At 48.9% G+C, this 25,430-nt stretch overlaps 1 protein-coding gene across 3 annotated transcripts in view; it reads right to left on the reverse strand.

Annotated features, from left to right (window-relative positions):
• DPF3 (double PHD fingers 3) overlaps window positions 1-25,430 on the reverse strand; it is a 277,562-nt gene that overhangs the window by 115,101 nt on the left and 137,031 nt on the right. For all 3 annotated transcript variants that reach the window (XR_010663960.1, XR_010663959.1, XM_065941252.1), the window contains exons 3-4: window positions 23,578-23,685; window positions 4,853-4,980 (exon numbers count right to left, since the gene is read on the reverse strand). Coding sequence is in view for 1 of the 3 variants with exons in the window: in XM_065941252.1 (XP_065797324.1) it covers window positions 4,853-4,980; window positions 23,578-23,685 (236 nt within the window). In the remaining 2 variants the exon portion in view is untranslated. The remainder of the gene's footprint in view (window positions 1-4,852; window positions 4,981-23,577; window positions 23,686-25,430) is intronic.

A 25,430-nucleotide genomic window follows, 5' to 3' on the forward strand; every position in this document is an offset into this window, starting at 1 on the left:
CCATCACTGTGGTCAGGATATTGCTAATTAACCAAACTCTCCCAAAGAACTCAAAACAGGTATCGTAAATCCTTCTCTGGCTTCTCTACCAGGTTTATATGGGAAGCCATCAGCTGAGCACTGAGGCTGTCTGGGCCAACCATAGACATCTAACAGAGAAGCAGCAGCAGCAGCTGGACACGACCTCTGGCCCGCAACTAGGGAACGCTGGTCGCAGCCCAGCGCAAGCAGCCCAGCCTCTCTGCACCTTGGCTTCCTGAACCATCAGAGGGAACACGGGCGGGACAGTGACAAGCCAGGTGCTCCGCAGGCTTCGGTGAAAAGTTGTGGCACAAATGCAAGGTGTGCTGTTGCTCTTTGTAGAGCCACCTTGCAAACTTTCTGGGTGTTGAAGTCATTTAATCATGGTAAGTTCCGAGTGTCTTGACTTTAAAGGTCATTGCCTCTGGCATCTCAGTGCAAATCTGACTCCATTCGAATTTGTTTCATTATGAAGGAGTCTATTACCCACCATATAGACTCTGGGTTAGAAGGCAAAAGCTGGGGAAGGCCGTTGCACTTGTCCCCAGACACACTGCACAGTCTCAACGTCTGGGAGGAAACTGACTTCTCCCTCCCTCTTCCCATCGGCCTCCCTGCATCTCTAGAACCTCTGGTCTGTGCTTCGGGCCTCACATGTGACAGCAGCGTTTCCCGTGTTTCTGCGTTTCCTGCAACATGGCCCTGACACCAGATGCCTCCCTACACAGCACAGGAGGAGCCAGGAGCTCCTCACAAACAGAACTCATATTCGGAACTCAGGAAGCAGAGGGGGCATCCTGTACCCGGAGAGCAGGGCAGTTGTGTCCAGCTAGAGATGCAGCTCACCCCCCGTGACATGCCTGCACTCCCTGGCCAAGGGTATTACCTGGAAAACAAACACGTTTTCAAATAACTTTTCTCCCTGAGACTCTTAAACAGTCTTAACAGTGATGATAATGATTGTGATTGTGCTTTTTGACTTTTATTAAAAAGGAGGAATTTGTTGTTGTTGTTGTTTTGCATTTCAGAGGAATTCTTCTTTAAAGACTCCGGTATCACTAGTTGGAACAGTGCAAAATTCTCCTAGCTGATTTCCCTTCTTCCACTGTAGGCCTGCATCCAGTCTCCTTTCCACACAGCTGTCAGACAGGTCTTCAGGAAACACAAATTCACTGCCCTGGTGAAAACCACTTGAATGGCTTGCTTTTTCATGTCCCATGAAATCACGAGTCTCCTCCAGGTCTGGCCTTGCCCACCTGTCCAGCCCCATCCTGGGCCCTTCCCTCCCTGGAACCCTGCTCCAGCCACACCAGCCTCTGTTCTTTCAGTGCAATGAGCTCAGATCTATCATGAGAACATCAAGAGTACCATTCCTCCACCCGAAAAGCCCTTCCCCAGGTCCCTCACTTTACTGACAGCTTCTCCTCTCATAGGACTGGGGGATAGCCCTTGTCTCCCTTAGGACACCACCTAGAATCTGTCCCTCCTCTTAGACTGAGCCTCTGCACTCTGCTCTTTTCATGGCACTTATCCTGAAAGGCAGCTGTTTGACCTGTTTACTTGCTTTCCATCTACACGTCACACTAGAATATAAGCATGAGAGGTGGGGACAGGTCTCTCCTTGGTTTCCCTGTTTCCCCAGAACCCAGCACAAGGCCTGCTCAGAGGAGGCCCTCAATAAATTTTGGTGGAATGAATGAATGAAAGGAAAATGAACAAAACAGTCCATTTGCTACAGGCATACTTTATTTTAATAAACAAAGTCAATAAAAACATGTACACTCATCTGGCTTTTGGTCCTGGTTTTGGCTTCTAGCACAGCGGATGGCAGCCCCATGCTCTGCACACTTTCAGTTTACAACAGGGATGAGGGCAATGATGATGATTAAACAAGGACAACCTGCACACTGGCCTGATGCTGCCCGAGAAGGACTCACACTCATCTCCAGCTCGAAAAGGAAAGGGTTGCCTATCACTGGAGCATCAAGACTTCTGGATAATGGTTCTGTCACCCTCACTGACTTGGTGAAATTACACTAACTGTGCAAAAATACTCTTAACCGGCATTACAGATGGGACAGACGGTGACTTCAAAGACCTAAAAGTCAAAAAAAAAGGGGTATAATACATGAAGAGTAAAAAAAGAAGAAGAAAAAGAAAATACTAGGTGCTCTAAATGCCAGGGGTAAAAAGAGAACTAGGGGGTGGGTGTGATCAAGAAAGGCTTGACGGGGAAGGTGCTATTGGGGCCGAGTCTAATAGATGGGAGGAATTTGTACACGTGGGATGGAAGAAAAGGTTCGCCAGATAAAGGGCACAGCAGGACCAAAGGCATGGAGGGAAGAAGGCTGGAGAACAGAGGGAGTAAAGGAATCGTGGGAAATAAGCCTGAAAACTAGGTTAGGAGCCGAGAGAGGAGGCCCAAGAAGATCACACTCATCATTTTGCATTTATTTAGCAGGAAACAAAAGCGTGTTAGGTCGAGCTTTTTAAACAAGGGTGTGGTACAAGCAGAGTTGTGTTTGGGGATGAAAGGTCAGCTATCAAAGCAGGACATGGAGAGAGGATGGACTGGGGATGGCAACTCACAGGAATCTGTTCACTCGTGCATCCACGCAATGAATATTTATTGTGCGTCTACTGCAGTCCATGGGGTCGCAAAGAGTCAGACACGACTGAGCGACTGAACTGAACTGAATTGAAGTACTATGTGCCAGACACTGTTAGGCTTTGAGATACAAAAGAGGTGCAAACAAGATAGACAAGAGATTTCTGCCCTCGAAGAGTTTACATTCTGTTGGAAACAAAAACAGAAAACAAGCAATAGGATAATAAATTAGTAAATTATAAGTTATGTTAGATGATAAAACCTATGGGGAAAAAGAAAAGGAAAGCAGAGTAAGAGAAGGGGGACTGCTCGTGGGTGGGGAGGACACAGGATGTGGTATTACATTCAGCGGTCAGGGGAGGCTTCAGAGCAGAAGAGATGGGGGCTGAACTTGAAGAAGGTGAGGGTGAGAGCCGAGCAGATGTCTGGGGAGAGGACTTTGCAGGCAGAGGAGGCAGCCTCCACCACGGCCTGAGGTGGAGCGTGCCTGGTGTAAGAGTGAGTGGCAAACGATCGGGGTGCCTGGAGCCGAGTGAGCCTGGAAGAGGAAGCAGCAAGTCAGAGGGAGGGGAGAGGACGTGATTTTTACTCGGGAGAACAGGGACCAGTGCAGGGCTCTGCACACAGGGAAGGGCCCCTGTCAGTCATCAGCAGGGGACTACTCAGAAACCAGCAGCAACAGTTCAGATGGAGAGGTGAGAGCGTGGACAAGGGCAGCAGCAGGACGCATGGGGAGAAGGGCTACCCTCTGGATCTGCATTAAGGGAGCCGTGGACAGGATACCGGATGAGCAGATACTGGGTGTGGGAGAAAGACAGGGGTCGAAGACGGCTCCAAGGTGTGTCAGACAAATAAAGGTTTGCATCAATAAGGATCTTTACTAGGGCTGTGACTCTGAGAAGCCATGCTGTGACGACCAAACAGAAGAGACTCGACCACCCAGTATTCTTGCCTGGAGAATTCCATGGACAGAGGAGCCTGGTGATTAATTGCTCAGGCTCTAGAGAGAATAGAGCCTGTTCTCTTTTGGGGCTTCCCAGGTGGCGCTAGTGGTAAAGAACCTGTCTGCCACTGCAGAAGACTTAAGGCACGGATTTGATCCCTGAGGCTGGAAGATCCCCTGGAGAAGGAAACGGCAATTCATTCCAGTATTCTTGCCTGGAGAATCCCATGGACAGAGGAGCCTGGCAGGCCATAGACCATGGGGTCTGCAAAGATTCGGACACAACTGAAGTGACTTAGCACATATTTATCTGAAGGCAGGAATGGCAGAGGAGGCCACGTACATGGACTCATTCAATGCCTTTATTGCGACCTGACTCTGCTGGACTCATGCAAGACCCCAAGGGTTCAATGGTGAACATGACGGCCCCATCCCCAACTGGACAGAATCCCCACGCTGGCGGTACTTACAAAGCAAACCAAACATGTAACTGGTAGTCATTTAATTACCATGCTAATAAATTAGTACATAAATATTAAATTGAATGCAAAATTAATAATAAAGATGTAATTTTATAGCCATATATGTGTACAACACAAAATATAAAATTTTAATGTAAAGCATAAACATGATTTAATTTTAATAATCTTGTTATGCTTAATTATTAAAAACTGGTATTTCATATTTGTATTAATTAATATTATTCCAACATGCCAACAATGGAGACTCAAGAAACATAAAGAAGAATAGAGTGCACCATTATAATACCGCATGGTGACCTGACTGGTGACAGCCTTAGCCGGGCTGTGCACAGAGGGTGGTGGACACATGGGGATAGGAACCACCAAACCCCCCTGGCAGGGGGCGGGTGACCTCTAAACTGGCCTTGAAGGAGGAGTGGCAGGGCGGGGGAAGGACAAGGCAGCCAGTGAACTAGAGCGGGGGAGGATGGGGCGTGAGGCAGGGGTTGGGGGGAACTCCCTGGGAGGCTGGCTCCTGTACAACCAAGCTTTCTGTTGCTGGCACCCCGCCAGGGTGAGGACTCGGTCAGTCTTGCTCACTCCTGTGTCCCCAGGGCCTAGCACAGTGCCTGGCACACACAGGCTCCCAAAGTCCATTTTGAGTGGATGAACGGGGAGGCCAGCTTCCCAGCAATGGAGCCTCGGGGTAGTGGAGATGCAGTCCTGGCCCTGTAGAGGAGGCCCCAACTTGGGACTGCAGTTCTAGAGGCAGGGTGGTGATGCTCAGGGTCACTGCCTCCCCCACAAGCACAGAAATACCTGTATTTCCTGGATGTTCTCCTCCTCCCTGGCGTCCACCTTCTTCTCCACTCCCTCACCGCGGAGCAAGGCTTCCAGGGTGGTGCTTTCTGAGGTGAACCCATCCTTCTTCAGGGGCAGCTCCACTTCTGAAAAACAGAAAAGCAGCGTTAGCCCACTCAGGACAGGAGGGACAGGAGCCGGGGGGCCCTTGAGGGCAAGCGGGAACCGCAGCATCTGAGAAGGACTTGAGACGGCCTGCGCGCTCTCCTCCTGGCCGAACGCAAACACTGGAGTCGGGTCCGGCTTTTCCGTCTCCAGTTGCCAGTCTCCAAGCCAGAGCCCACCCCTGCCTGCTCCCTCAGAGACAGTGGAGGCTGGGTAGGAGGGGCACCTGATGGACACAGGGTCAGACGGGCAGGGTCTCTCTTGCTTCCGCCACTCTCCAACCCTGTGACTTTGGACGAGACACTCAAGGACCACCCCCCAGCCCTTCTTTGCACATCTACAAAGTGAGGGTGACAATGCCCAGCCCCCCCACCAGGCCATTTTGTGGAGCATAAATGTGTTCCTTCACATTGAAGCACTTTGAAAACTCTAAAGCAGTGCACCAGTGTTGGCCTCAAGTCTTATTATCCTCTCCCTCCACGCCAACTCTCATCTGTCAACTCCGCGACCTCCTTGTGGCCATGCTGGCTGCCCAGCTCCAGTCTGCTCTGTGAAAAGCTATTTCAACCTCAGAGAGGCTGTTCTAATCAACTCACCAGGGAAGTAAAGGCCTCTGAAGCTCAGGGAAGAAACAGAATGAAAGAGCGGATGCCTAACAGGCCGCCAATCAGCAGCCAGGAGCTGCAGTGCCCACACGTCGGGCCGTGTGTTCTGAAGACATCAGAGTTTGATTGGTTTCCTAGGGCTGGAGGTCATGGGGCCACCTGAGCAGTGGCAACCAGAGCCAGCCCTGCCCATGAGAGAAACCAGAGAGAGACACTGAACCCCCTTTCTCGAGAAGCCCTCCCATCTCCTACCTAGAGGATGGGTGGAGGTCTTTTGGTCAGTTTTGTTGTTGTTGTTGTTTCATTAAAAACAGAAACCTCAGAACAGGTGATCACACTCAGACTGACTACAAAATATCCCTCCAACCCTCTCTTTAGACCCTCATACCCCCGGACCCTGCAGTTAGATGCATGGTCCCAACCTTCTATCAGGAGAGATAGGGCGAGTCCACAAGGGTGAGGTGCCCCAGAAAATGGTCAGGGGAATGAATGGCCCATCTGTATGGAGTCCAGTGTGGGGACTATTCACAGAAGAGTGGACAGGAATGAGGGGACAAGGAATGGGGAAGCACCCAGGGGAGTTAATGGTAGGGAGTTATGAGCATTGCTGTGCCTGGAGGGACAGAGAGAGCAAGTTTGCAAGACCTGGAGAGAGCCTGGGCAAGCTCTCGTGTAGGAGTTCTATGAGCCCGTGCGCCAGAGAAGCCAGGCACACACGCCCAGCCTCTGTCTCCTTCCCTCGTCTTCCTGCTCTGTCCTCCCATTGGCCAGCCTCAACTGGAAGCCAGAGGGCAAGAGAACCTCACTGATAAAGCCACTGAGGTCAACTTCCAGGGGCACAGGGCGGTGCAAAGAACAAAAAGCAGATCTGGGGGAGCAAATGGAAATAACCAGGACAACCAAGCCGTGTTCCATTGGGCTTTGTATGGGTTACTTAGTCGCTCAGCCTTGTCCAACTCTCCGTGACCCCGATGGACTGTAGCCTGCCAGGATCCTCTGTCCATGGGGATTCTCCAGCAAGAATACTGGAGTGGGTTGTCATGCCCTCCTCCAGGGGATCTTCCCGACCCAGGGATGGAACCCAGGTCTCCCAAACTGCAGGCAGATTCTTTTCCATCTGAGCCACCAGGCAAGCCCTTGGGCTTTATTTTCTCTCAAATGAAACTCCACCTACCCCTTCTGTCTCCTCCACTAGAACCAGATGCAGGCCGACCAGCCCACAGGGAAGGGCGCTCGGGCAGCCGATCAAAACCGAAGAAACTCACACGCACGTGTGACCAGACCCCAGGAGATGATTGGAAAGAGAAACAGTATATTATGTAATATACTTATATGTGTAATATTATATAATATTCTTGAAAGGTAAGGTCTTTGGCATTTTTCTTACCAAAAAAGGCAAGCAGAGAGTTCACATCTATCAAGAAGCACTACCCCTGAGACTCATTCACCCATCTATCCATTCTGCAAATATTTACTGAGCACCTGCTATGTGCCAATCACTCCAGGTTCACTGGAGATGAACCAAATAATGAGCAATCCAGCCTTTACATGGTTTACAGTCTAAAAGGACAGACATTAAGCGCTAAGTACAAAATAAATATGCAAAGGGTCATGAGTGCTATGGAGGAAAACAACAGGGTGAAATGTGAAGGAAGAATATGGTGCTGGGGGCAGTGTAGGGTGGGGTATCTATTTAAGATCAAGGCTTTAGGGAAGGCCTGTGTGATGAAGTTACGTCTCAGTGTCAGAAAAATAGCCAACCGTCTGCCTTGATGACTTCAAAGTGTGCAGCTCTAGAGCCTGCTCCAATGACACATTAGTCTCTCTCACAAGTCAGGAAAAGCTTCCAAACGTCTAATCTCAAACAATTAAAATGTGTTGCCTCATGCCCTGTCCGCAGCCAAAAGAGAACAGCTGTTCACCATCCTTCAAACTTATAAGAATCATATATACATTTATATATATATATGAAGTTCATATTTTAGTATCCCCCTCAGCCTTCTCAACACTAAATAAATTCTATCTCCAGAACTGCACAGCATTTTACAGTTGAGAAGGCCTTACAGATCATCTGCTTTAATTATCTCATTTTATAAACGAGTCACCCGAGGCTCAGAAAAGTTAAGTAACTTCACCGGGAGCCACTCAGCAGGACAAGAATGCAGTCAAAGGATCTTTCCTAGACACAGTAAAAATGGTGATGAGAGCCCCACTCATTGCATTAGTAGTAGGTTGAGGCTCAGCCCCAATGAGCACTGATGTGTTTATGTACACACAGAATGCCTGGTGGTGGTGGTTTAGTTGCTCAATCGTGTCCACTCTTGTGACTCCATGGACTGTAGCCTGCCAGGCTCCTCTGTCCACGGGATTCTCTAGGCAAGAGTACTGGAGTGGGTTGCCATTTCCTTCTCCAGGGGATCCTCCTGACCCAGGGATTGAACCCAGGGTTCCTGCATTGCAGGCAGACTCTTTACCGACTGAACTGCAAGGGACGATAAAAACACAATCTACATGTGGCAAAATGCCTCGTAGGTAGTAAACACTCAGACTGTGTCAGCTGTTACTGCCGTGTATCACTTAATCCCCACCACCACCCAAGAGGTGAGTACAGTTATCATCCAATTTCAAGATAAGGATGCTGCAGCTCAGGGAGACTTAGAACTTGCCCAGTATCAGAAAGCTGGTCAGGGGCAAAATCCCGCTTTAATCCCAGTCTGCCTCAGAACCCATTCACCTAAGCGCTAGTCTGTATGAACTTCACCTTGCCTCGATTTGGCCCTTCCATGAAAAGTCTTTTTCCAAACCTTTGTGCATGTTCACTGCATTCCTAGAGCCTCTCCGCAGTTTTCATATTTCAAGATAAAAGGCAGACCTTTGCTGAGGCCGAGGGCAGGTCTGTGTCAAGGTCTTAGGCTGTGTTCTATGTGAACATCTCTATGGGGTATTCACTCAGCACAACAGTACTGAACTCAGAATTTTCCATCACTGGTAAACTTTCTCTTCCTCCTCCCCCTGCTCCTTCTTCCTCCCCTGCTAACTATTCCTCCATCCTGCTTTCTGATCATTCAATCCACCTCTTGGTCCTCTGGTCCTGGCCCTCTGACCTGGAACCTCTGACCCAAGGTCAGAAGCAAGAGGGTGAAGAGAAGCAAAATGGGAAGAATTGAATAGGCTCTCCTACATTTGAAGAGCTAAAAGAGCTCCCCAACAGCATCCAGAGTCCAGTCATTTCATGAGAAATGTGAGGCCCAGAAAGACATAGAGACCTTCCCAGGGTCACAGAGAAATTTTCCGAACTATTTAATCGGCTCATAGATGTTCTGCTTTCAGAAACCCCTGAAGTCAATCCCTGGTCTTGCCATGTTTTAGCCAAAGGACCACAAGCTGGTTACTTCAACCTCTAAGTCTCTGTTTCCTTACATGTTAAATGAGAATTATCATAATATCTATTTCATAGTGTTAGCATGAGAATTAAATGTGATAATACACCCCATAAAGAAACTCTGAAAAGATCCCCACAAAAACTAGTATGGGAACCAGTGGGGAAAAGAGGCTATCAATTTTTACTTCACCCTTTTCCTATTTAAAACTTAAGATTCCAGAGACACAGATGTATTGAACAGTCTTTCGGACTCTGTGGGAGAGGGCGAGGGTGGGATGATATGGGAGAATGGCATTGAAACAAGTGTGTAAATTATCATGTGTGAAACGAATTGCCAGTCCAGGTTCAATGCATGAGACAGGGTGCTCAGGGCCGGTGCACTGGGATGGCCCAGAGGGATGGGATGGGGAGGGAGGTGGGAGGGGGGTTCAGAATGGTGAACACATGTACACCCATGGTGGATTCATGTCAATGTATGGCAAAACCAATAACATATTATAAAGTAAGATAATAAATTTAAAAAGAATAATAATAATGGGGGCTCAAAATTAAAAAAAAAAAACAACTTAAGATTCAAAATTAGATCATATATGTAAAGAGCCTGGGGTGTTCTAAGTGTCTTACAAATGCTACATGTTATTATCATTGAAGTTTGAATAATTCTGACTAAATGGCACAGCAACACAGTCAAACAGAAATATAATGCAAGCCATTCATGTAATTCTAAATTTTCTAGTAGCCACATTTATAAAAGCAAAGAGCAACAGGTACAATTAGTCTTGACATACATTTTATCTAACCCAATATATCCAAAACATTATCACTTCAACATGTAGTCCATATTTTTAAATTACCGTGATAGTTTACATTATTTCATTCACATTAAATCTTGGAAATCTAGTGTGCATTTTACAGTTTCAGCACAAATCAATACAGATTGGCCACATTTCAAGGGTCCCATGGCCACACGGGACTGGTGGTTACCCTACGAAACACTACAGGTTTATAGCATTAAAAGCAACATGTGCTAAAATTTTGCTTCTCAAAACTGGGAGGACATTTTAAATACAGTTCTTAGCATTGTCTACCTGATACCCTTCTGAGAGTCATTCCCAAACAGCATTCTAGCTGACCCCTGGCAAACTCTGTGGGTAAAGCCCGCAAGGTCAGAGTGACAGGCTAAACAGCGCCCTCCCCATAAGGCAGCAGAGGGTACATTCCCTGCCTCTGGACCACAGGAGGTCCCAGCATGAAGGCAAAATAAGGTAACAGGTCCAAGCTCTTGCACAATGCATGTCCTAGACACGCTCCCTATGGAGCCCGTAGGGACATCATTGATTCAGTTTTATTCTAATACAGCTCATCTGGATATAGGGTTTAATAATTTTTTAAAAGCATATTCATTTTGATCCTTGCACAAATATGGGGACCACATAACCTGACAGGAGCCATCAAACACTTAACATTAAAAGAAAATGGTCTAAAACACACACACATAATTCATCTTTAAATTAGCCTGATTTTATACACATGGATATAAACCCACGGATCGTTACTCTCTCCAGAGCGGCAGCAGCTGTCACCCAAGCCAGCCGCCTCCCCGGGCCCCCATACGCAGCTTTGCCTCCACTTCTAATTGGGAACAGAGATACTCCTTGGGTGACTTCCAGCACGATCCATCACACCAGAGACAGCTTCTGTGCGAACCGAAGCAAATCGGTTTCCAAATAAGAAAAAACCTCTTAGACAAACAAGGATTGAAGCATAGAAGTTTTTTTTAAAAAGAAAAAGAAAGAAAAGAACAAATAAAAGCAAAACAAAACAAAAAAGTCACCAGTGAAGAGCAATGACTTCTCTCCAGGGCTGTAGACGGGGCAGCCATCCTCTCGGGTAAAGATCAAAGCCACAGACTTTTGTCATAGGTGCCCCAAGCCTGCCACCCAACGCACCAAATGCAAGGCTTCCACTGGGTTGTTGGAGCCACTAAGCTCATTAACAGGATGCAGGCAAGATGAACCCGAAAGTGCAACACAGGAGCGTGGTGAGTAATTAAATCCCAGGTCATTTAAAAATGCAAACGCTTGGATGTCACGGACTCATGGAGCCTCTGACTCCTCGTGCATTTTTTTTGGCTCGGGATGGAGGACTGGGAACCTGAAAGTCATATATGGATTATAATAAAATATGCCATATAAAAAACAGATTAAGACAGTTCTTCTTTGGGGAAATATACAAAGAGGGGAGCTGTCTGTTAGCTGTCGAGTTTGCAAGAGATACCATCTTTGGGGAGGCTGTGCTCTGCCGACAGACAGGCTGCCCCAAGGGAAATAGTGGTGAAACACCCCGACAAGCCACATCCATCCATCCATCCATCACAGGCTCTCTCTGACGCAGGAGCCTGGAGATAGAGCCATGGTGCAAAAGAGGGAGAAATCCCACAGACAATGGCAGACAGTCCTCCTGCTACATCATGAGTGCTCAGATTTTTTTTTCCCCACCTGACTCTAGTTTTCTGTAAAAATACAAATGTGCAGTCTTCTATTCTGGTTGCTTATTATTTTGAGGAGTTAAGCTCATCACATATCCTTGGATTTATACAAGGAGCAAAATGCTTAAGAATCATTATTTCATTTATGCCCACCAGACTCTCAGGCTCACAGGGAAGGAGGAGGAGGGGATTGCTATCACTCACCCCATGGGGGAGGAGACTGGTGGGGACTGAAGCCCTGATTTCCTGAGATGGTGATGGGCCCCCGGAATCCATCTGCTCATTCCTCAGGGGTGCCGTTTTCTTGGCTGCGTTTGACTCCCTGCTTTGTGATTCACAAAGCTCAAAATAGATGAGGTTCACAATGAGGACCCATCACCCAGGCTGCGCCCTGCAGGTCCTTATTACCAATTGTTTTAGAGGCCCAGGATAGCCACACCACAGAAGGGCTGATCATGTCCCCAAGAAGGCCTGTGGTCCCCACCCTCTGCTCTGCCAACCCACTCACCCATTGCCAACATGCAAGGATGAGCCCCTGGAAGCAGCACCCAGAGGTCAGCACCACAGATAAGCAATCTCCCACCTCTGAGACACAGGAAACACCCACACTGTTGAAGGAAGCTCACCACTCTGCTGGTTAGCGGACCAACAAAGTTGGTTGGACCAACCAACCAACTTAGCAGGAAGGTGAGGGAGGGGAAGGACAGCGGGAATGGATGGAGTGATGAAGTGGTTCAAGGGAACACTGATCACTGGAAGGTGCAAGCCATCTGGGGTGAAATCTCAGGTCTCGTAACCTGCACTGCACACTTGGCCTTGCTCTCCTCATCTGCAGAACAAAGTCCACTTCCCAGTGTTGTTATGGGGCTGTATGAGGTCACAGACATAGAGTGTCTGCACAGCGAGATGCTCGATTCATGGGAGCCCCTCTTTTTCACCTCCTAAAGTCTCCCTCTCTTGCGCTTCTAAGCAAAACTCCTCCCCTTCTAACATACTCAGACCATCAGATGTGATGAGACACAGCTCCCCCCACCTGGACATGGGCCCAGGGGTAATGGAAGTGAAGAAGCCAAGTATGGAGCAGAGGACAGAGGAGGCTGAGGGTGGGACTCGGCTCAGAGCTGAGATGCTGCTCCAGTTTGGGGGGTGCGGGGGGAGAGGGATGTGTACGGAAGATTTGGAGACCACTGCAGAACCACATGGATGAACCTGTGCTCTACTCATTCATTTGACAAGTAATTATTGAGCATTTACTGGGTACCAGGCTCTGTCCTAGGTGCCAAGGACACAGCTATTAACAAGAGAAAGAAATTCTTGCCCTCATAGAAATTATATTCTAGTGCATAGAAACAAGACAGAAAATAAACAAACAAGACCCAGAGAATGGCAGATGGTAATCATTGCTTTGGAGATAAACAAAGAGGGGGTTGGGGGGACAGCAATAGGGGAATCTGGAACATCAGGAGTGATGGGAGGGTGGGTCCATGTTTAGATGTGGTCTGGAAAGCACTAACCTGAAGGAGCAGGGAGGGGGCCACACTGCTCATCAGGAAAGGATGTTCTAGGCAAAGGAGCCAGCACAAAAAGGCTCTGAAGCTGAGGTCTGTCTGCCCAGAGCACAGTGAGCCAGGGGGAGAGCAGGAGCCCAGTTCAGAGAGTGCTGGGACCTTGAAGGGCTCTGTAGGCCTCTGCAAGAATGCTTATTCCCTTGGACTGCAAGGAGATCAAACCAGTCAATCCTAAAGGAAATCAACCCTGAATATTCATTGGAAGGACTGACGCTGAAGCGCCAGTACTTTGGCCACCTGATGCAAAGAGCCGACTCATAGGAAATGACTCTGATGCTGCGAAAGATTGAGAGCAGAAAAAGAAGGGGACAACAGAGGATGAGATGGTTGGATGGCATCACTGACTCAATGGACATAAGTTTGAGCAAACTCCAGGAGAGAGTGAAAGACAGGGAAGCCTGGCATGCTGCAGTCCATGGGGTCACAAAGAGTCAGACACACCTGAGCAACTGAACAACAATAGCTTCTGAAGACACTGGCAGTTTCGAGCAAAGTGTGACAATATGATATCTATATTTCAATAGGGTCATTCTGAAATTAACTGAAGGAAGGTAGAAGTGAGGGGACCACCCATGAGCCAGTGATTAGGAAAGGGCCCTGTCCTCATGGTGCTTACATCCTGGTGGCTAGATACATCCAGAGGGCAGTCCCCCAGCCCCTAAGCAGGGAACATCCCCACACGGTGAATCAGGATAGAGGCCAGGTGTGGAGAATGGGTGCCCAGTGCCAAGGGGCAAAGAAATGAAGTCACACCAGGGCAAGTCCACAGAGGAACGGTTCTCAGAGAAGGCAGATCGGCCTAGGCCAAGGGCAAGAGAAAAGACCCAGCCAGGCAGGCCCAGCCTAGCGCCATGGGGTGACAGGTGTTTGTAAAACAGACAGGAAGCCTTCCAAGTTTATCTCTGTGCTCCCCGCAGCGGATGCCAGAGGACTGAGTCCTGGGACACAGGGGTGAGCTTGGGCAAGCTGTGGTTCTGGGAAAGGCAGATCCCATAGCCAGATGCCGGGTCTTCTCAGGACAGAAGGTGCTAGCCTTGGGCTTTTAAAGACTGTAAGGCAGAATGTGTTCCCGTTCTGGCCACACGGCATACACTCGGCCAGCTGGGCGGTGAGCTGCCTGCAGTGAGCACGCGCTGGGGACTCCTCAGCAGCAGCTGAGGCCCCCTCAGCCCACCCAGCAGCGCTACGTGGGGGTGGCCTCAGTGGCGTCTCCTCACATCTGCCAAGCCCTCCAGCCCCACCTTCCAGCGGGACTCTCGGAAACATCCCAGCAAACAAGCAGAGCAGCTGCCATGATACACATTTCACAGATGCAGAATCAAGGCTAAAGGGATTAGGTGACGGCTCAAAATCACACAGCCAGGGGTGGAGGGGCCGGGACTTGAACCCAGGTCTTGTGATTCCTGTTGGAGTCCTTTTCTCCAGCTGTTCGACATACTGAAGGACCCCCTGTGAGCTCAAACCAAAGACAGGCAAGATGATAAAGCCAGGACAGGCACCCCCAACCCAGCCCAGGCCAGGCTGGGCAGTGGACGGGAAGGCCAGCTCAGCTCTAAAGGCTCCCCTTCGCCCGCTCGAGCTCCCTCCTCTGTGCAAGGGGCACAATGAGAGCTAAGCCACGTTTTTCAAGCCAAGATCAGAGACCAGGAGGCCTTTTTCTTTCCTTCATCCTTTTAATAAATCTTTGCTGTTCACCTACTATGTGTCAAGTCAGGTACTGGGTGTTGGGGATACAGATGAAGTATAGAATGGGCCTCTGAACTCAAACTGTGCACCTTCCAGGGGGGAGAGATACACGTGTACAGGCCCTGGTATAACAGGGTGACAGTCTCCCAAGCTATGTTCTAAACGTGGCTCCGCCAAGCCCAACTGCAAAATCCAGTCGTGCAATCCCTGCAGCCGCTGTGCACACAGCCCAGCCAGCTCCCAGTGGCTGCCCAGTTCCTGGGCCAGCCCCGGCTCCAAGAGCCCTGCAGAACAGTGCCAGAGGCCCAGGCCCCTTCCCCCAGACCCAGCGCCTGTCCCCAGGCTGCCAGGAGGGCACGAAGCAGGGGCTGGAGAGGCCTGCCCACCTCTCTCCAGCTCACGAGGCCAACAAGAGCTGAAGAAGCTGCTGTTGCCGGCCTCCAGAATGGATGGCTGCAGCTCTTGACACTGCAGGAAAGAGATAAATGACTGGTCATTTCCCCCGATTCACTTGAAGGCATCCATTCTCCCAGCCGTACCACGCTCAGGCAACCCCCCGCGCAGGGACAGATAAGCACTGACAGATGGGGTGGGGAGCCCAGCGTCCTTCCCCCCTCGGAAGGACACAGCCGGACTCCTCTGCAGACGGGAGAAGGTCACGTTGTCTGTTGGCTCACACCTGGCTGGGGGCTCTACGGGTCCCTTCCCCTGCGTTCCCCCGTCTCACCCACCGCCCCCCCACTCCACCGGCTCATCCCTGTGAGGAGGGGGGGGGCAGGGGTGGGGTGGGGGGCCAGAGGGAGCCAGCTGACAGGCTCATCAATCTCAGGCTACATGCTTGGCACATCAGCGTTCCGTAAGTTGTTCCCGGGCTGGGAGGGTGCCGGAGGAGTCGGAGGGACTGTCTCGAGGAGAAGAGAAATCGAGCCGAACATCAGAGAGCAAATGGTGGAAGAAGCCCGGAGACTATTAAAATGTGGGCCATGTACAAAAGCAGTAGGGAACTAATTAAGATGCAGGATTTTCAAAAGCTGGGGAAGTTGGCCGCGGCCCGCTCCCATCTGTAGAGTTCTGGCAGTTCGATGCGGCAGGGACAGCACCCTAGGCTGGCGAAGCAGGCTGCTCCATCGCTGCCCCGCAGGCAGGACTCGGGCCTGGACTGCCCCCTTAGGAGGCACCCCTCCGAGGGTCCCTGGGACTTGCTTGGTGGCCGGCTATGGCACATTCTGCTTCCGGCCGTACCTTCAACTACCATCCCCCAAGGGATTCTGCCCAACCATTCATGTTCCCTCAATAACATGTGGGGGAGGTGGTGATTATCCTGGTCAATCAGGCCCAGTCATTGAACAGCAGCCAAAAAAAAAAAAACCCAAGAGAAAGAACCAGAACCCTATTCCTGGCTGCCTTCCTTCCCATCACCCTTGGAATCTGAAAGGGATATGCTGGTCCCCAAGGGTCCTGGAGCATAAGGAGCCTGGCAAGGCCTCAGGTACGTTCCAGGAGCCCTACTGAGACCCCAGGATGGATGTGCGTGTTGAGTCCTAGAGCAACATGGCACCAGTTCCAACAGGTTCCCCCACAGGTTCCTTTCCTTGGCTTCACCACAGATGCCCCTTGGGAAATTCACTGCCTAATTCCTTGCCACAGTGTCCCAACCTCTAAAACAAGCCTGTCCTAGACCACAGAGATCTAAAGGTCTGGAATGAGAAGACGTTAAACTGATCTAAGCAAACTATCTGAGCATCTAACCCAGAAGGACATAAGTTTGTTCCCAGCCCTTTATCCTTATTCAAAAAAAAAAGTGAAGTTAAAGGCTCTTTCTTAATCAGCTGGCTTTTGCCCAACATCTGCCCCACTCTTCAGGGCCTTCTGATGGATATTTACTATCCACCTTTCTCTCTTGCCAGCTTAGCTTCCCCTTTGCAAGGACAGAGCTCCATTCGTGGGGGCAATGGTTCAGGGAAGGCCCCTCCCTGGCTCCAGGCCCCTGCCCATCTTCACATTGCCTGAACTGTGATGGCTGCACCATGATACACCTTGCATTTGCCCCTGCAGCCAAATGCAAGATGCAGAGAACACTGAACTCTATTGTCAGTCAGCAGAGAGAAATAATGCTGTGTGTGTTGTCCTTCAGACACCCAGGCAAGTAGGAGGTTGCAAGATGTTTATTCAAGACTGATTGGAGGGATGACGCTAGGCATGAGAAACACATAGGTCCAGGGACGCTGAGAATGCTTTCAAATTCCAAAGAGTTCGCCCCAGCTCTCAGCCTCATTCCACCCCCACACAGACACATTTTTATTTTCAGCAAGTAGTAAAGAAACATGGGCAGGATGGCATATTCACAGTGAGGGAGATGGGATGAGGACAGCAGGCCTGGGGAGTACTCCATCAGTGTATAATTTAGCCCAAGAACAAATGACTTCACAGCAGCCACCATCGGCTCCCCACTCCCCACCCTGCGATGTCACAGATGAGCTTTGGGCTGTGTAGGGCTGAACCAGAACTGGATGGTTCTGCAACCCTGGCTGAGATCTGCTCCGAAGTCGCTCAAATTTCCTGAGTGGATCCCCCACCCCTTACCCTGACCTGGTTTCCTGACAAAACTCTCAGCTCTGAAGACCTGGGATCAAGGACAACTCTAAGCCATGTTCCACCCTGGCCTTTTTTTTTTTTTTTTTTTTTTTGCTGATAGCTGCCCACCACTGGCTGGACTCAGGCAGGATCACAAAGGAAGGCAGGAGGGACAAACGGTGCTGGCATGACAAATTGCTTGTGGCAGCTCCTTATCATGCATGGGAAGGTCTGAGATGGAAGGAAACTCATGCTTTGAGACAATTCCGCTCCAGGCCAATGCCCCATCTCTCACAAATCAGGGGAACTCTTTGTCTCTCTCTCCCCAGAGGACTCGACGGGCTGATGGTGGAGCCCAAGGGAGGCTCCAAGAATCATAGACATAACTGCATCCCGAGAGCCTGTCGAGGGGAGCTCAGGAGAACCCACACCAGGAGACTGGGAGGGAAGACAGAGAAAAGGATGGGCAGCCATGGGGACTGGTGGTGAAGGGGTGCCAAGGGTGGTTGAGTCACTCATTCATTTTTTTCCAACATAAAGTCAGTCTTCCAGTTTCCATAAATTTAAAGAGATTCAGCCCAGGATAGACAAATTGATTATCAATTTTCAGCAAGTTTTGCCCAAAGAGGACTATACATAATGTTGGGCAATCTGCTTTTTTCTTTCCACTAAACAATATAGCTTGGATGTCTTTCCTTTTTTTTTACCCCCTACTCATTCCTTTAAAGGACAAAATACTATTCTATTTTACGAATGTATTCTATGTTTAACTAGTCCCCTGCCAAAAGACCTACTGGTTGTTTCTATTCTCTGTTTGCTCCTGTTGTTACAAACAATGCCACAATGGACAACCTTACCCATTGGGAGTCCTTATTTATTTATAGAACAAAATCTTCTAGCCACAGAATTTGTAGGTCAAAGGGCAGGTGATTTTTAAATACTGACAGGCACTGTGCATGAACCTTCAAACAGATTAGACCCAGCTCCACTTCCGCGTGTAAAAGAGAGCAGATCCCTAGCTTCTCATCTCTGTTCCCTGCAACTGCCCCCCATTCCCAGGGAGGTCAGCCTCTATCCACCCAGTTGACTGCCTCCACCTACTAGAAATTTGCAGCAAATTCCCCAGGAACCTTGTTCAGTGGTTCTACCCTGAGTCACACTCAAAAGTACGAACCAAATAAAAACAAAAACAAAAAAACAAACCAGCTCTCTTTGAGACCAAATCAAATGGAATAAAAATAAGAAAGAGTCATTTTGAAATATTGTCCAAGTTGATTCTGTGCTTTGGGAGGACATTCCCCCCCATAAAAGGGGAGAGGTCCTCTCAGCTGAGGACTGTGTATTTTATAAACGATGATGGCAGAGCCTCTCAGAGGTGGTGTGTGTTACCTATGCAGGGACACCTGCCAAGAGGACAGAAGGGAGCTGAGATCCAGAACGTGCCTGGTAACCCACCAGAAGGGGCATCATTTATAAATGTCTGCCCAGCCAGGGGATCTTTTTCTGCTTTTGCACAAAGGTGCCGTACGGGGGGCAAGCTGAGGCTCTGGGTGAGGGACCTTTTCTGAAATGTTGGCTTGTGTGAAAAATTCAAAGGCAAACGTGTGAAGCCTCCAGGAAGAGGGTGGTACTTTTTTTTTTTTTTTTTTTGGTCATGCTGCTTCATGTTCTCTGGACAGGCCCTGATGCTTTGAGGTTCAAGCCTGAGGCTCCTTATCACTGACTCTCAGATGCTTCCCTGGCATCTTTACTCACAACCTACAGCTGCAGGCTGGTGAGTTGCTACACATCCTGAGAGACAGGCCTGGCCTGGTGGTACACACTTAAAACAGGATACAAAAATGACTGACATTTGGCCCAAGGTTTGTGGGGGGAGGGGGTGTTTTTGTTTTTAGTAGGCTTAAGAGTAGGTCTGATTACCCAGAGAGGGAACAAATTCACCTGAGATGGATCTCTTGTTATTTGCAAAGTTGTTGATTCCAGCCCTGGATTGTTTACAGTTTCTTAACACTTAGATGCAGGTGTGGAGGAGCCATTCTGCCTTGGGCAGGCCTGACTTGCCTGGGGTCTTCTGCCACCTGGGGATATGATTACACTTCTGAGGGCCCATCCTCAACCAGGCTGGTGCTCATCCTTGCAGAGAGGGTCCTCCCACAGGACCCTGACTGTCTCTGAGGCTGGGCCTTCACTGGAGGACCGAGTGTGAGGACTGAGCCCAAGGAAATCTCTCAAAGATTACAGATACAGACATGGTGCTTCTGGGAACATGACTACAGGACACTGCCAGCCCCGGGGCCTTCCTTTTCCCTCCCCCAGACCCAAGGATGGGGCAAGTGCAAAGTCAGTCATGACCCCAACTGCTCTACGTTCAGCTTTGTGGAGACCCACATTCCGGAGTACATGTCTGTAGCCAGAAGGACCAGACACTGGTAACGCAGCTCCTTGCCTCAGTCCCACCAACAATGAGGTTCTAAGTCCTCAGATACATTAGCAGCACAGTAGATGCTCCTTGGCTTTGCCAGCAGTCTGACTTCCCTCACCTATAAAATGGGCTTGTAACACTTTTACCTCTCCTTTCCCTCTCTGACTCCCAGGGCTATGGTTAAAGACCAAAGCAACAAGTGATAAATGAAAATGCTTTGTGTGTTGGAAGGGGTGCTGGTTGCCCAGTTGTGTCCAACTCTTTGCAACCCCATGAACTGTGGCCCACCAGGCTTCTCTGTCCATGGAATCCTCCAGGCAATAGTACTAGAGTGGGTTGCCATTTCCTTCTCCAGGGGATCTTCCCCTGGAGATCAAACCCAGGCCTCCTGCATTGGCAGGCAGATTCTTTACCATCTGAGCCACCAGTGTGTTCAGATACTAGCTACAATGATGATTCAACCAGAGTGCTCCATCCCCAGGTGGCTCTGACGGGTAGGATGAACATAAACCCAGTCAGTCCTTCCAGGGATTTCTCCAACACAGATATTGAAGGAGACTGCCTTTCTGCCAGCTGTGGTGAGTGCTGAGTCTGGGCTGCTAGTGGCCACCTTGTGATCCCCATGAGGAGAAGACAGTGTGAGAGGTGGAAAGAGACACACAGAGCCCCCACTACAACATCTGAGCCCCTGGATGCAGCTGTGCCTGAAGCCCAAATCCACTCTGGGATTCACTGTTATATCAACCAACTTCCCTTTGAATTGCTTAAGCACATTCAACTTGAATGTCTGGTATTTATGACTGAAGGAATTTCAACTATCTCTCAGATGCATTTTAATAATTAACATGTTAGTTTTCTAATCATAAAATAAAGTTTTTATGGGAAAAATTTTGATATCTTTACCAGCTGAGCCACAAGGGAAGCCCAAGAATACTGGAGTGTCTGGACCTCAAGAAAATAAAGAACTGGAGTTAATGATGTCTGAGGTGTTTACAGTGCTAAACATTTTTGATTCTGTAAAAGATAACCCTATTAATCTGATATAAAATATTCTTAATAAAGGTTTTTAAAATAAATGTTAAGAATAAAGACTTTGAAAAAGAATAAAGACATCAATTTAAAATTGATGTCAAGCATTTATAATAAAATCCTTTAACAAGTTACATATGATATGTCCTTATACAGTCCATGGGGTTGCAAAGAGTCAGACGATTAAGTGACTAATACTTTCAGTTTCACTATGTACATGTGAAATATTCATTGCATCATTGCTTAAATTGGAAAAAAAATGCCTGGTGGCTCAGATGGTAAAGAATCCACCTGCAGTGTAGGAGACCTGGGTTCGATCCCTGGGTCCGGAAGAACCCCTGGAGAAAAGCATGGCAACCCACTCCAGTATTCTTGCCTGGAGAATCCCCATGGACAGAGGAGCCTGGCGGGCTACAGCCCATGGGGTCACAAAGAGTTGGACACAACTGAACGACTCAGCACCTGAGAAACGAAAAGTGGGAAGAGCTTGGTTAAATAAGTTGTAGCACATTCATACAATGGAATATTGTGTAACTGTGGAAAAGAAATGAAGAAGTTCTTTATATATTGACATGGCCAGTGCCTGAGGCACATTTTTAATGGAAAGGGCAAAATGCAAGGTGGTCATGCTGCATGAAAAGAGGAAGGGAAAGTCATACAGATGTAATTCCTGTGTGTGTATAACCTGTCTCTTAAAGAATCCCCGAAGACTGGTACCATTGATGCCTCTTTGGAGCCTGGGTCTTGTTTTTCACTATAAAATATATCCTTTTGTATCTTTGGAATGTGACTGCATTACCTACTCAATTTTTAAAAAATTTTAATTGAAAGGGTAAGAAATGGCAAATACTATTACATATTGTTTGATCCTCATGAGGAAGCTGCAAGGCTGGTTAGGAATCCCAAGTACCACTGTGCTATTTACAGATGCAGAAATACACCCAGAGGGTTCACGTACTCCAACACAGAGACACATTCAACTAGCAACAGACGCCCGAACAGTCCCCTCACTCAAGTCCACACAGCTGACGGGCATGGGCTCACCCTCTCACTATAACACCTACTGCAAAGCTCTGATTAGGGTGGAATTAAAATGGGTCCAGGTAAAGCTCAAGTCAGGGATTACCTCATCACTCATCAGACCACTTCCAGATCTGGAACAAGAGAGGAGGGAACAAGCACCTCCAAAATAAATTGTTCATATTGATAATTGTTTAATAAAGGCATGTAGATGGTGTGGAGTCATGCCATCCTGACTTGTGGTCCAACCACCTGTAAATCTTCAAACCTCAACATGTGTTCTGAGGATGCAGTCCTTGGGATTGGGTAAAATGCAAATTCTAACTCAGCAGGTCTGGGGTGAGGACCAAAAGCTCCCAAGTGATGCCTATCCTGATGGTCAAGACCACACTTGGAGTGTAATTCTAGAACCATACCAGCTAACATGAGCACCACTAACCACTAAGATGTGGCAGTCGAGCACTGAATGCAGATAGCTTACAATGAAATGTGTTAAAAGTTTAAGATATACACTGGAATTAAAAAACTATACCAAAAAAAGAAAAATATCTCATTCATAATTTTTATACTGATGACATGCTGAAATGATATTATTAAGTTAAACAGAATCTGTTGTTAAAAATTACTGTCATCAGTTTTTTCTTTTCTTTAATGTGGCTACTAGAAAATGTAGAAAGATGCATGTGGCTCACAATCCTGCTTCAGGAGACTTGGTTCTCTTATAACATGCATCTCAGGGAGTTTGGGACCACCTCAGTCATCACCCTGGAGTGTCTGCAAGAGTCTGTAAATGGGGCAAGGCCATATGAGAATTTGAGTGGAGCACCTACCCTTAACAAATAAAACTTTTACACAAGTGAAACCTGGGTTAGAGTGAGCAATCGAAGCATGCTTACCAATGGAACTGTGAGAAAGCATCCGAGCAACTGGTTTAGTAGAGATTTTGTAGAAAAAACACAACCTAGGGAGCCAGTGTGGAAAGGCAGGCATGAGGTAACATTGCCGGGCAACCACCCTTGCCAGGTCTGTGTTGTTTGGTGACAGTGGAAGGGGGCAAGTCAGTTCTGCCTTTACTCCATTTAACAGCCTGTTGCCACCCTTCTTGAGTCACATCCCAGCTCCGGCATCCCCCAAAGCAGAGGTTCCCTTAAAGCTGAGGACTCAGAGCCATCACTTGGCCTTGCTGCAGCCCACAAGGTCTGAAGACAGCCATCTGCTCAGAAGTGTAATAACAGATCAGTAAAGAAACTAACCAACTCTTTCTGCAGGGCCACAAAGCAATCAGTGTCAGCTAGAAGCAAATCTTGAACTCAAACTCTTTCATTTCTATGTCCAAGATGGGCTCTATTTTTAGTGACTGGCCCTTCTCATGTATGATGCTCCATTAGTTCACTCCCAGTAAGGTGGGAGAAGGTACACGGGGCCTTAGATCACAGTCTGGGACTAGGTTTCTTTACTTGAAACCCTTGGAAGGTATCACCCAGCCACAAATAGCTGCAAATCCTTCAGCTCTGCTGGAAAGTCATTCATCCTGGGCCTGTTCCCACCCTGCACCTGCTTGCTTTCCTCTCCTGGGGTAGCAAGAGAAAGACAAAAAGGAAGGGGAAGGCCTGAGACCCACCGCTCAGAGGGTGAGAAGTTTGGGGGTGTTGGGTGGGGGGCAGGTGAATGCGTTTATTCCTGAAAGTGCCATGTGGGCATATACACTCTCTCGGAAAACTCCGCAGAGCAACCTTGTCCTTGGCCAGCCCAGCACTCCCCGCCTCTCCTGTCTCGGCCCAGCCAAGCTCCACTGGGCACTCACCAGGTTTTATTTCCAGCAGCCGCAGTTTCGGATCCTCAGGTGGGTGCAATCGTCTCTTCTTACGCCAGCAGCGGGCAGGATATGTATACAGCTGGCCCGGGGCAAGGCCTGTGGACAGAGACGATATAAAGGTTAAAGGCTCCAGGCTGGATGGGGCCTTGGAAACCACCGGGTCTGACCTTCTCAATCACAGTGAGAATGAGGCCCAGAGAAGTGAAGGGGCGTGTCAAGGTCACACAGCTGGTAGATGGTGGAGCCCAGGCAAAATCTAGGCCCCCTGACCCCAGGGCCCTGGGTTCTGACCGTTCTACATTGCTGTCTCAGTAGGCACATGCCAAAAGTAAGCCATCATTGTTACCAAAATCAGTTCTGCTCTCTCAGCCTGGGGAGATCAGTGAGGCCTCAAACCACAGGAGGGACTTTTCCAGATTTATCCCCATCATGGTGTTTTCAAGGCAGTGTATTATGTCCAGCTACTGCCCATCAACTGCCCCTCTGCCCAGGCCAAGCAGGTGCCCTTCAAGGTGGAGCAGCAGGAGTCATGCTGTCTACCTGCAGACAGCCTGGATGGGGAAACATCTCAAGGAAACAGAGTCAAGCTGCCAGATCTCCTACCCACTGGCTTCTTCCACCCACTGACAGCTGCTGGCAGTTTGCTGAAGCCGAAGGGAGTCCCTGGCAACCTCCTTCAGATTATACGCCTCTCCTGGGAGCAGGCTCCATGCCTGCACAGCCGGCATATCTGTACATGCCTGCCTGAAGTGAAGTGAAAGTTGCTCAGTCATGTCTGACTCTTTGCAACCCCCTGGACTATACAATCCATGGAATTCTCCAGGCCAGAATACTGGAGTGGGTATCCTTTCCCTTCTCCAGGGGATCTTCCCAATCCCCTGGGATCGAACCCAGGTCTCCCGCATCGCAGGATGATTCTTTACCAGCTGAGCCACAAGGGAAGCCCACATCCCTGCCTGGACTTCACCAAAAAGAAACAGGCCGGATTCCAGTGCTGGGCTTATGGATCACACGGTCTCCCAACAAGAACCTCCACTTGGATTTGGCCTTTGACATGAAAGCGCCACACCTGCATCGTGTGTCAGGCCCGGCACCCTATGAGGAGCCTTCCTGCTCATCAGCCAACACTCTTGGGGCTCAAGTGGCACCCCGTGTGGCATCCAGATGCCTTGGAAGAACGTGGACTTCCCACACTAGACCCTGGTCTGTTCCTAGAGAAGAGGGCAGGGGGTGGAGGCTGAGGGCAGAGGAAGAGGGCTGAAGACTGGTTAGGTGATCTGCAGATTAAAAAGCCTGCCCGATGCACCCCCAAATAAACCAGCAAATCAACTGACCCACCCCCACCATGAGAGAGAAAAGTCTGGTGAGGACAGGGACTCGGTCTCATTCACGTCAGAATTCCCAGAACTGGAGCTGACACAGAGAAGAATCAAACGAAACATTTGCTGAGTGAGTGAGGGAAAGAATATGTTCTAGTTCACGTTCACGGAAGTCACAACTCCGTCTTCTGTAGATAAACGTGGCACGTGACAACTGTTAGAGACAGGCAGCCCCCCATAAAAGGGGCCCTTCCTAGACCTCGGGCCATGGGTACAAAGCATCAGGACCCTTTCCCATCTTCTGTCTTCCATTTTGGGGCTTTTAAAGTTAAGAGAGGGCCTTCCCTGTCAGTCTAGTGGTTAAGATTTCACCTTCCAATGGCAGGGCTTGCGGGTTCAATCCCTGGTCAGGGAGCTAAGATTTCACATGCTTCAAAGTCAAAAAACCAAAACATGAACCAGAAATTGCAGCAAAGTCAATGAAGTTTTCAAAAATGGTCCACATCAAAAAGTCTTCTAAAA

The sequence above is a fragment of the Muntiacus reevesi genome, chromosome 7 (assembly GCF_963930625.1).
Source record: "Muntiacus reevesi chromosome 7, mMunRee1.1, whole genome shotgun sequence".
Lineage (NCBI taxonomy): Eukaryota > Metazoa > Chordata > Mammalia > Artiodactyla > Cervidae > Muntiacus > Muntiacus reevesi.